Source organism: Kryptolebias marmoratus, linkage group LG21 (genome assembly GCF_001649575.2).
Source record: "Kryptolebias marmoratus isolate JLee-2015 linkage group LG21, ASM164957v2, whole genome shotgun sequence".
Taxonomy (NCBI): domain Eukaryota; kingdom Metazoa; phylum Chordata; class Actinopteri; order Cyprinodontiformes; family Rivulidae; genus Kryptolebias; species Kryptolebias marmoratus.
In genome coordinates, this window is record NC_051450.1 from 7,224,039 (window position 1) to 7,235,639 (window position 11,601).

Consider the following 11,601-nt stretch of genomic DNA (forward strand, 5'->3'; position numbering starts at 1 on the left):
AAATAGCATTTAAACAAAATTTGTGTTTTACTCTTTTATATTCATATTTTTAAAAGGCAGTCTGTTTCACTTGTAAATAATTACTGCAAAACCTTTGTATGAAAAAAATCCCAAAATGTTGTGGTTTGACTGTATTTCAAGATTTTCACAAAACATAACAACAGGTTTTCACCACCACCTTTTTCTGTTTTTTACTTCCTATTTTATCATGGACAAATTTAGTGGTTTCCCCACACTTAAGATAGTATTTAATTTATTCTCAAGTAGTGGACATATAGCTTGCAGTAGTGGCCACACATGGTTCTGACTATTTCCTGAATGTTTATCAGCTCCTGAGCGACAGTTTATTTGCTGATCTGTAACCAGATGATGTTTCTGCATTTTAAACATGCATTGAACACAAGAACCTTCTACAGATAAACAGCCTGAGTGTAACCACATATGCATGCTGACTGAAAAAGGCAACAGATCCCTGATACGTGGTGAAGAAGGGCACAACAAGCTGTGTTTAATTGTTACCTCTGCCAAGGAGATTATGTTTTTGGTAGTCTTGGTTTGTTTGTTTGTTTGCATGTCTGTTGACAGGACTACTTAAAAAACTAATAAACAGATTTGGATTAAATTTTGAGGAAATGTTAGTCTTGTAAAAAAAAAAACAAGTAATTACATTTTAGTGGTGATCCTACAATTTTTTTGATGACCCTATACTATGGCCTTGGTGGAGATTTGAGCTCTCCGAGTGCTTCAAGTTTTTTGTTAGAGATATTGACTCACAGTGAGATGATTGCAGACCTCCCACCGGGAGCGTTTTTGTGTGGAGGTCACATGTTTTCCCTGTAACCAAACCATGCATGTCAGGTTAACTGGTAACTATGAGGTGCGCCTGACAGTTTAGATCAGGGGTGGGCAATCCTGGTCCTTGAGGGCCACTATCCTGCATGTTTTACTTGTTTCTCTGCTCCAACACACCTGATTTAAATCAATGGGTGATTAACAGGCTTCTGCAGAACATGAAGAGGTAATTTAACCACTGAATCAGATGTGTTGGAGCAGGGAAACAAGAAAAACATGCAAGACAGTGGCACTTGAGGACCAGGGTTTCCTACCCCTGGTTTAAATGGTTGTTTGTCTCGTTTGTCTCTATGTGACCCAGTGATTGACTTACAACCTGTCCAGGGTGTCCCCCACCTCCCACACAGTGCCCACTGGAGATAGGAGCCAGCTCCTCGTGACCCTAAATCGAAAAGATGGATAGATATTTATACTGCTATGGTATTCATTTAAAAGAGACAACCAACAACATGACAACCATGCCCTTACAAAAAAAAGAAAAAAAAAAAAACAAGTGAAAATCAGATGTAAAAACAGTGTGATGTTGAGACATGATTTCCACATGTGACTGTGTATGATACACGGTTTGCACATGTTTTATTTCCCATGTTAACTTAAAACAAAAGTACAAATCTCCAATCTCTAACACCCTCTAGCAGTTTTGCTTCCAGGACTGTCCTTTGTTTAGCTCCATCCTCCTTCCCATCAGCTCTGACCAGTTTCCCTGTATCTGCTGAAGAAAAGCATCCCTACAGCATGATGTTGCCACCACCATGTTTCACAGTGAGGATTATGTGTTCAGGGTGAAGTGCAGTGTTTGTTTTCTGCCACACATAGCATTTTGCATTTCGGACAAAAAGGTGACTTTTGGCCTGATCTGAGCAGAGCAGCTTCTTTCACGTTTGCTGGTTCCCCACAAAGCTTGTAGCAAACTGCAAACAGGACCTCTTATGGGTTTTTTATCAAAAAATGCTTTCTTCTCATCACTCTTCCATAAAGGACAGATTTGTGGAGTTCAGGATTATAAACTGTCTTGAGGACAGATTGTCTCTCTTGAGCTGTGGATCTCTGCAACTCCTCCAGAGTTACCATAGGCTTCTTGGAATAAAGCTCTCCTTGCCCCGCCTGTCAGTTTAAGTGGACGGTCATGTCTTGGTAGGTTTGCAGTAGTTCTGTACTCTATTCATTTTCAGATGACAGATTGAACAGTGGCTCTGTGAGATGTGTATGGTTATAATGTACCCACATGCACAAACGTTTTTGAGTTTTTTCCTAAGAACTATTAACAACCACATGTGTCATGTATGTCAGTATTTTGGGGTTTTGGTTCTTTGTTTGTTTCTTTGTTTGGTGTATTTTTGGTGTTGTTTTGGTTTAGTTGTCTTTTGGGTTTCTGTGTCACCATTCACGTCTCCAGTAATTTTCCGGTCACGCCTGCCACGCCCACCACACCTGTTTCTCGTCATGTCCTCAGCTGCGACCCATTGTCATCTCTCCCTCTGTTCTTTAAAAGTCAGTCTCTGCTCATCTCTCGTCACTGGGTCAATCCTCTCGTTTTGTTTATGTTTATCGTCTCCACACGCCTTGCCTTGCCATTTTGGATTTTGTTATTGTTTGTTTTTGCTGCCATGCAAGCCTTTTGTTTTGTTTATATTTTAATAAATTAATTTCATTTTTAAAGATGAGTGTGCGTTCTGGGTTACAGTGGACTGCTACCAAAAGTCATAACGCACTATTTACAACTAAGCCACACATTCTTATTTATTTTTTGAATGGATTTTCCTTAAGCTGCAGGAGTAGTAGTGAATCATAAATTGCAACAAAAACAAAAATAATGACTAAGTAGTTATAAGGGTGTTGTGGAGCTGTCTGGTCTCATGGTAGGAAAAAATGGAGGCTCTAAGAATCCCTTCCTATCAGTTTATTATACCATACATACAGATTTGTAATCTGTTCCTTGAGTTTATTAAATCTCAATTTACAAAACTTTACTAACAGGCCTCATGTTGTTTTGACGGCAACCAGTATTTCATCATTTGGGTTCAGTAATATTAAAAAGTTGGGCAAATTATTTTTTCCAGGTTTACTACATTCTAAACATTCTGCCAAATTACAAACATCATCTCCTGTCAAAGGAATGTTAAGGGTGCTTCAGTGGCTCCCTTAGCTAAAAAGGAAAACTTTAGCTCCGTAAAAAGTCACAACTGTGACACTTTAGGCACGGACATTCTGCTTCAAAGAAAAGGAAAATGTGTTTTTATATTTTAGCTTACAGCTTCGCAACTTTCAGCTCATTCCACTTTTAGTTTTGGCTCCTGCTGGGCTTCATTACAGTACAAACAGGAGCTTGCTCAGATAATTCATTTACATCTCAGCCTTGGAGGAACAGGACTGACATTAAGCAACTGTACATTAAAGCTTGAATAGTAAATAATGAATTGGTGACATTAGGCACAAGTAGCACTAATGAAAGTGTCTGTTCTGGTAAAGCGTGTGTCAGAGTGAATGGGGAGGGGGGGCTCAGCAAGTCATCTTGCAGAGTGTGTGTGTGTGTGTGTGTGTGTGTGTGTGTGTGAGGCTGACCCAGTCCAGCAGCCTTACATAAGAGCCACGGTAATATCTTCTAATTCAGCTGCCTTTCATGTGAATCCTCTCCTGCTGCTACAGTCCACTTAGGGAAGCATTCAGTCAGCATAGCAACAGTAAGCAGGAACAACATTCTCCTTAATCCCTCCTCTGAAACGTCTCAAAGTGTTTCTCTGCCTGGCTGAGATTATTTTAATGATGTCCACGGGCACTTTTAATGTGCTTTGATGCATTTCAATAAGACTTGGCAACGTCAGACTGGTAATAATATTTTCACAATTACACCACAACGTGTTACTTAAACAATTCCATGTTCTTGTCTGGAGTGTTGATGAAGCTAAGACTCTGGTGGTTACTGACAAAAATTAGTGCAACAACAATGAAAATCCTGGTCAAGACATAATTTTTTTGAATCATTTTTGATACAATAAATATGCTCTAAATTTTGTAAAGTGTTTCAATAAAAAATAAATTGTTTTGACTTATTTTGGTTTTTTTTAACCATGTACAATTCACATGGTTGCTTGTTCTAAGCCTGACTTCAAGGATAGTGCAAAAAAATTGTTGAGAAAACAAAGACAAACTTTAAGTAAAAGACATTTAAGTAAGTATGCAATGAAAAACAGCTTTCTTTGTGAATCTTATAAAGAAGGCTGAGATGTGAATAGAAATCAACTTTTTTTTGTCCCTCTTTGAAAAATAAATGCATTTTCTTTCTTCTTTTTTTCCACAGAAAGCCTTCTCAGTGGACAGAGAGGCAGATGGAAACGAACTGAAAGAAGGTTGCAGCACGACTGAGAATCACAACTTCATCTCTGTCACCATGGAAACAACTGAACAATCAAAGCTCGTTATGGACTGTGAAATGGGGAGTTTTGTGGCTGAGTCACCTGTGCCGGAGAAGGATTTTAATGCAGATGATGAGTTGGTTTGTTTGGGGAAAGACCTGTCAGATTCTCAGAGGGAATTGCATAGCTCCTCATCGACCATGTTCCCCACCAGCACAAGTGAGACTGACAAGCGTGACTGCTCTGAATCCAGTGTAATGCCCTGCCAGGATCAAAAGGAAGTGTTTGAATCAGAACTAGGGCATGAGGAACCCAATAGGAATGAGTCAATCAATGCATCCGGGTCTGATACCCTGTCTAAGGCTGAGAGTGTTTCAGAGATTGAGGCCCATAGTACGAAGCAGGACACACCGGAACGAGATCCTGAACAAGAACACAAGCCAGAGCAGAGTGATGAGCCTGGAAAAGACCCAGATCCAAAACTCTACCCTGAGCTCATCATAGACTGTGATAAGGAAAGCACGCCGGAGTCAGAGCAATACCCTGAACTTGAACCTAAAGATGACTTTGACATGGGGTTCTACCCTGAACATGAGCAAGACTCTGAACCAGAGCAAGAACTTGACTTTGAGCCTAAGGAAAATTTTGACATGGGGAACTACCCTGACCATGAGCAACACCCAGAACCAGAGCAGGAACTTGACTTTGAGCCTAAGGGAAACTTTGAAACAGGGTACTTCAATGAGCAGGACCCTGAACCAGAGCAAGAACCAGAACTTGAGCCCAAGGAACACTTTGAGACTGCGTACTACCCAGAGAATAAGCAATATTCAAAGCCAGAACATAACATAGAGCTAGAAGTATACAATGAGCTAGAACCTGAACCAGGTGACAGTATCATCAGTGCTGAAGATGAGCTCTATCCAAATTTTGAGCTGTACACAGATCAGGATCCAGAGTCTCATGAAATCCAGTCTGATCCACCTTTTCAAAATGTGTCCATATTAGAGCAGTGCATTAGAGATGAGGCAATGTCAGACATATCAAATGAGTCTTATCATAACCCCGAAGAAATGGATGAGTGTCTGAGGGTCGAGATTGCAGCAGCTTCCTCAGACAGTGACACGGATGAGAAATGGAGAGCGATATTCTCCTCCTCTATAAATAGGGAAGATGATGACTCCTATTTGGACAGCCTTCAGTTAAGCGCCCAGGAACTCTTTGTGCAGAAAGTTGACGCAACAGACTTGGATGATCAGGACAACAACAACTTTGAAGAGGTTTGTTTTGAAGTCCCTAAAATAGCAGAAGTCCTGGAACAACCAGAGGAAATAGTTTCCTCTCCGATTCCTCCACAAGAAGTTAATTATAGCCCTTTGGGTCTTCAAGGTTTGTCCAAAATATCTGAAGACGAGAGCGAAAATGGCCGAGACGCCAATCATAACCAAACCAAACACCAAGATAGCATCAATGCGGATGCAAGCAAGAAGCTACCCAAAGACTTCTGCGTGATACAGGAGACAAAGAGCGAGAATGTCAGTACAGAGCATGTGGATTTCCAGCTAGCTCGCAAACAGTGGCGAGAAATGGAGGAACAAATGAAAAACAAGGTTATTTTACCTTCAACTAAGTTGTCACACTTTCATGCCAGCCACAGCTTCATGTATACCCCTGTCCGCAACATTGAAAGAACACACAAGAAAGCATGTGATCTGGAGAGCTTAAATCTAGTAAGTGATTATTCCCACACTCAATTCAGCCCTTGTTCTGAGGATTCTGGCCTGGACGATTCCAGCTACAAGTCCCCCCATGATGACCCAGAAACACCAACTGAGAGGGAGATCCGTATATCAATGGAAAGGGAGGAGAACTTCAAAAGAGAGAGGGGTCTCGCCAGGATGGGCAAATCAACTGACTGTGCTCCATCAAGAAATATGCCCCGGTCCATGATGACTTCACTTACACCATCGTTCATCATCACCTCCTCACCCACTAAAGAACCACTGAAACATGAAGTGTCAGCAAGCAATGTCATTATTTTAGACTCAAGAAATGATTTCACCTCGAGCCCTAAACACAGCAAAGACAACACAGCAGCGCAGTCTGGTGAGTGGTGCTCTGAGGACAGCGGCTCCAACCTCATCATCCTCGAGACATCAAATCTGATTATTCGCAGTGCCTCTGAGTTTTCCCTCAACAAAGCCAGTGAACAGCCCCAGGAGAAGATGTTCTTGAATAACCCCTTTTTCAAGCTGCGTTCAAGAAGTACAATATCGCTGGTGGATGAAGAGATTAAAATGGTGAAGCAGAGGGAGGAGGAACTCAGGAAAGAGAGGGCAAAGGTGTACGGCAAAGAGACGTTCAACACAGAAAAGGGGTTGTCGAATCACATGGACACTTTAACATTCGATAGCTCAGGTATGGTAATAAAATATTTGTAGAACCAAACGTTACTTTGAACACAATACATACCTGTTCTTTTTGTATATGAATTATATTTTTGGTCTTTGTTTTTAGTTACTGCACCAGTGAAGTGCAAGTCCTCTCCCTCATCACCAATGAAATCAGCCCACAGGATGGACCGCTCTGCCTTATCCTGTGATCACAGAGTAAGGTTTTACGCATGTTGTTATTTTAAACAAATCTTTCTCAGTATATACCATCCAAATACAATCAAAATTCTCTCTGAATAGAAAAAAAAATGCATAAGGGGTATGATTGTGCAAAAAAATCCCATTTGCTTTTTTCTTTCTGAAGTCCTTTTCAGACATTTGACAATGGTGTTTCATCAGTATATTTAAATGATAATATTCAGTCAGTGAGCATGTCTGAATTCATTTAATACTTACTAACAGATGAGAACAGGCAGGAATCCCCGTGGACTATGATGTTTGTAGATGACATTGTGATCTGTGGTGAGAACAGGGGACAGGTAGAAGAGAACTTGGAGAGGTGGAGGTGTGCACTTGAAGGACAAAGGATGAAAGTCAGCCGCAGCAAGACATGCGTGTAAATGAGAGGGAGGCAGGTGGAACATTAGGGCTACAAGGAGCAGAGGTCACAAAGGTGCAGGACTTCAAGTACTTTGGGTCGACTGTCCAGGAAAACAGGGAGTGTGGTAAAGAAGTGAAGAAGAGAGTCCAGGCAGGAGGAGTGGATGGAGAAAAGTTTCAGGAGGGATTTGTGACAAAAGGGTGGCAGCAAAGGTCAAAGGAAAAGTTTACAAGACAGTGGTGAGAGCAGCTATGGTGTATGGTTTGGAGACAGTGGGACTGACAAAAAGACAGCAGACAGAACTGGATATGGCCGAGCTGAAGATGTTGAGGTTCTCCTTGGGAGTGGAAAGGATGGATAGGATTAGGAATGAGGTAATCAGAGGTACAGCACAGGTTGAAAGACTCGGAGATAAAGTTAGAGAGGCCAGATGAGATGGTTTGGACATGTGCAGAGGAGGGACAGTGGGTATATTGGTAGAAGGATGTTAGAGATACAGATGCCAGGAAAAAGACAAAGAGGAGATATATGGATGCCATTAGAGAGGACATCGAGGTAGTTGGAGTGAGGACAGAGGACACAGAAGACAGAGTCAGATGGAGGAGAATGATTTGCTGTGGCTACCCCTGAAAAGAAAGAAGAATTGCTGCCAAAAGTTCTTCAACTTAATGCTAAAGCCAGTATCTGACTATGCTTACTGTTGTTGGAGACTAGTTGACAACTCAGAACTGTGAGAAAGTAGTCACATTTTCAGATGCTGTCTCACTGAATTCTGAGTGTTGGTGACCAGCTGTCTTTATAAAAAAAAATTCATGTACACAGCTTGCAAAACTGTATTCTAAGCTGTGCATATGTATGTAAGATTTAATCTACTAGCATATACTTTGGAAATGAAGATGGGCAAATTTGGACCAGTTTTTTCAATATATTTATATTAAATATATTAAATATATTATTATTAATTATTATATTAATATATTTATATTAAAAACTATTAATATATATATATATATATATATTTTTATCATTGACATGGTTAGATCTAAACATTCAGCTATAGCCTCGGGTGATTTCTATCCCAGTGTTGCTCTCATGCAGGTATCAAAATACATACCTGGTGCTCTAGATTCATGAGAACTAAATTAAGAAAAGTTTGAGACGCCTGCAAAAACCCTACAACTAATTTGAGAAAAAAATTCTTTTGAGCATGTCCAAAGTTTAAGCGACAAGACTCACTGGAGAAAATTGAGAGCCCTGAGACATTTTGGAAACTCCCTTAGAAACGCTGTTCACCAACTGCTCTCCAGCTGTCAAAGCCCAGTGAGATACTGGCTTATGTAAAGGGTCTGAATACTTATGAAAATGGGTTATTTCAGGAGTTATTTTTTTAACTGTCTCCCTGAAGTCACTGTATATCCAGCATGGATGACTGCTGTTGCATAACATTGTAAAAAAACAAAAAAACAAACCCCAAAAAATAAAAAGAATACATAAAATGCCATCTGTAATATCATTCTCCGTGTTCAGTGTTGAACAGAAGAGGGTTACATGTTTTTGATTAGTCACAATTATCTCATATGTGCAGAAATGTTTACTTAAAGAAGTTTTTGCTTCTAACAAAGTGACAATTACATGAAGCTTTAATTCAGAAGAACATAAAATGCACCATCTTTTTTCACAGTGTGTCAAAATGGTGAATGAGGATTAAATGCTGACTAGATTAGATACTGACTTTTCATCTGGCGATTGTAGCAGACATCTGAAAACGGCTTTAGTCTAATAAACTAAGGTGGGACGGAGAAAGTGCTTTGAAAGCAAATAAACAATTCGCTGTCTTTCAGTTTCCTGAGGCCTTCACTGGAGGAAGACGAAAAAGTGCCATGGCCCTGCGCTGGGAGGCAGGCGAGTTTACAAAAAAAGACTGAAGTGGAACAAGCCAACAGTTTAGCCATTTTAAGGCCATCAGCTGTCAGTGTTGCTTTCATTCAAATTCGGTGCAATGTTATTGTTAATCGTTTCATGTTGTGGCATAAACTGAAGTCTGCTTTTGTGATGCTTTGGGGAAAACACTGAGAGTGTTTGTGCTACATTTGTTGGAACGAGTCAATTTCCAATAGAAACACAAGTTTTATTCATTAAAATGAATAACTAAGAAAAATGTCAGATTCTGACCTAAGTTTGTACATTATTTTCAGACAATCATTCAGTTCTAATCACTTCTTAACCATTACCCATGTATGGAGGGCTCCAAACTGGCCACAACCTCTACTTTTGTTAAAGTAGTCATAATAATAGTCGTAATGTTCTAAAAATCCACTTTCTATTCATTATTATAAATAAAATGCTCTAGTGTGGACTGTGACTATTAGCCATTGTATAAATTGAACTTTTTTTTTGACTTCAGAGGTTTCAGAGAAGACAAAAGTTTTCAACTTATGTGTAATGCAATAATCTTTACTAGCAGCATGTGTCAGTGTAATGTATATCTTGCCTACTGACAAGATGTCTAAAAAGATTCAAGTCAGAAGCACAAGAGCTAAAAACAATTTTTAAAAAACTGCAAAGTACAAGCAAAACGAAAGTTGTAAAGGATGCAAATATGTCACTATGTCATACGTGAAGTGAAAGAGTTCTGGTCCCTGTGATGAGCGGCAGCTGAAACTAAAAAGTAAACTTGAGTCTCAAATCAACCTAGAAATAACATGATAATCAAGCTCAGGTCTAAAATGAACCGAGAAGTCATTTTTTTCTGTTTCATGTGACACTGTGTCAAATGAATTTCTCTCCTGGCATAAGGTTTGTTTCTATTTTAGTGTTTTACATTTTGCCATAGTTGGTTTTATAGTCTTATCCAACAAAAGTGATTGATCTGTTAGGTTTGCTTGACAGTAAGTTGTCAAACTATTGCCGCCCCTTGGCCTTCTCTCTGGTTTGTTGCCTTAAAATCAGGAATTTGGCAGGTGGTTATGATTAAAATTCCCAAACCTAACTACCACTTTCAAATGCAAATCACATTTTATTGTGAAGCAAACAAGAAATGAGACAAAAAAATCTGAGCGTTCATAATTATTTAACCCCCAGTGTCAGCACATTGCAGAGCCAACATCTGCAGCAGTTCCAGCATCAGGTCTGTCCACTGAAATTTTTCTCCATTCTTCAGGACCAAACTGCAGCAGCTTCTTCAGGTTGGATGGGTGCTGCTAATGTTCAACAATCTTTAAATCAAACCAGAGATTTTCATTTGGTTTGGACCATTCCAGGACATTAAACTGGTTCTCCCTAAACTACTGGAGTGTTGCTTCTTGAGCAGTCAGGGTCTTTGCCTTACAGGAAGGTGAACCTCCATTCTAGTCTCAGCTGATGGTCTTAGATAATAAAACATCAACCATCATTTCCTAATAATGGATTCAATGGAGCTCCTTGGAATTTTCATGATTCTGGAATATTTTTTTATTACCAAACCCTTATTGGTAATCCTTTACAACTTTGTCTCTTATCTGTGTGGCAAGTTCCTTGGTCTTCGTGACGTCTCTTGCTTAAAGGAATTGCACTGGTGTTCATTCTGGGGGCTATCGGAACAGGTGTATACAGTATATATTTTTTGAATCTTAGATTGTTCTCAGATGAATCATTTTAACCAGTTTAACTAATGTGGCATCTTAACGTAATGGTTGGGGCTTCAAAGCAAAAGAAGCAAAGGAAGTGAATAAATATGCATGCACCACAGTTTTACACATTTTAGAAATTATGTGCAAGTTTTTTGCCCATGTAGCTTCTTAAATCCAAAGTATATTTGTAGAATTATTACTTATGATCAAAATACAATCTAAATAAAGTTCAAGTTGGAACAAAATAGAAAAATTATCAAGAGAGGTAAATGTTTTTGCTACCCCATTGTATTTAAAATGTAGCCTGCTGTGCTTTGCGTTTACCAGGAGTTTCTGAGACTAGCTGCTATTTGCAGCTGAAAAGGCTTTTGGAGGAAGTGAAGTTGAAGGGAGCGATTCAACTAAAATCAAGAGAAATGCCTGTCAAAGAGGCAAAATAATGTACTAAGAGAATGAATCATTCTTAAATGAGCTGCAGAGGGTACAGTTTCTCACAAAAATATTCACACCCCTTGAGCTTTTATGCCTTTTGTTACGTTTCAACCACAAACTTCAAAGTATATTACTGGGATTTTATGTGACAGACCAACGCAAAGTAGCACATAATTGTGAAGTGGAAGGAAAATGATAAGTGGTTTTCAAAAACGTTTACAAATAAAATCTGAAAAGTGCGGTGTGCATTTGTATTCACTCCCTTTTATTCTGATACCCTGAACTAAAATCCAGAACAACCAAAAGTCACCTAATCAGTAAAAAAAAAAAAAAAAAAAAGAGTACAGCTTTCTGTGATTTAA

General features: G+C 39.4%; 1 protein-coding gene across 2 annotated transcripts in view; it reads left to right on the plus strand.

Annotated features, from left to right (window-relative positions):
- The window catches only part of palmdb (palmdelphin b), a 58,297-nt gene extending 46,696 nt beyond the window's left edge, over window positions 1–11,601 (plus strand). For both annotated transcript variants that reach the window (XM_017414086.3, XM_017414087.3), the window contains 3 exons: window positions 4,151–6,623; window positions 6,723–6,814; window positions 9,041–11,601. In XM_017414086.3, coding sequence (XP_017269575.1) covers window positions 4,151–6,623; window positions 6,723–6,814; window positions 9,041–9,124 — 2,649 coding nt within the window. In that variant the 3' untranslated portion in view covers window positions 9,125–11,601. The remainder of the gene's footprint in view (window positions 1–4,150; window positions 6,624–6,722; window positions 6,815–9,040) is intronic.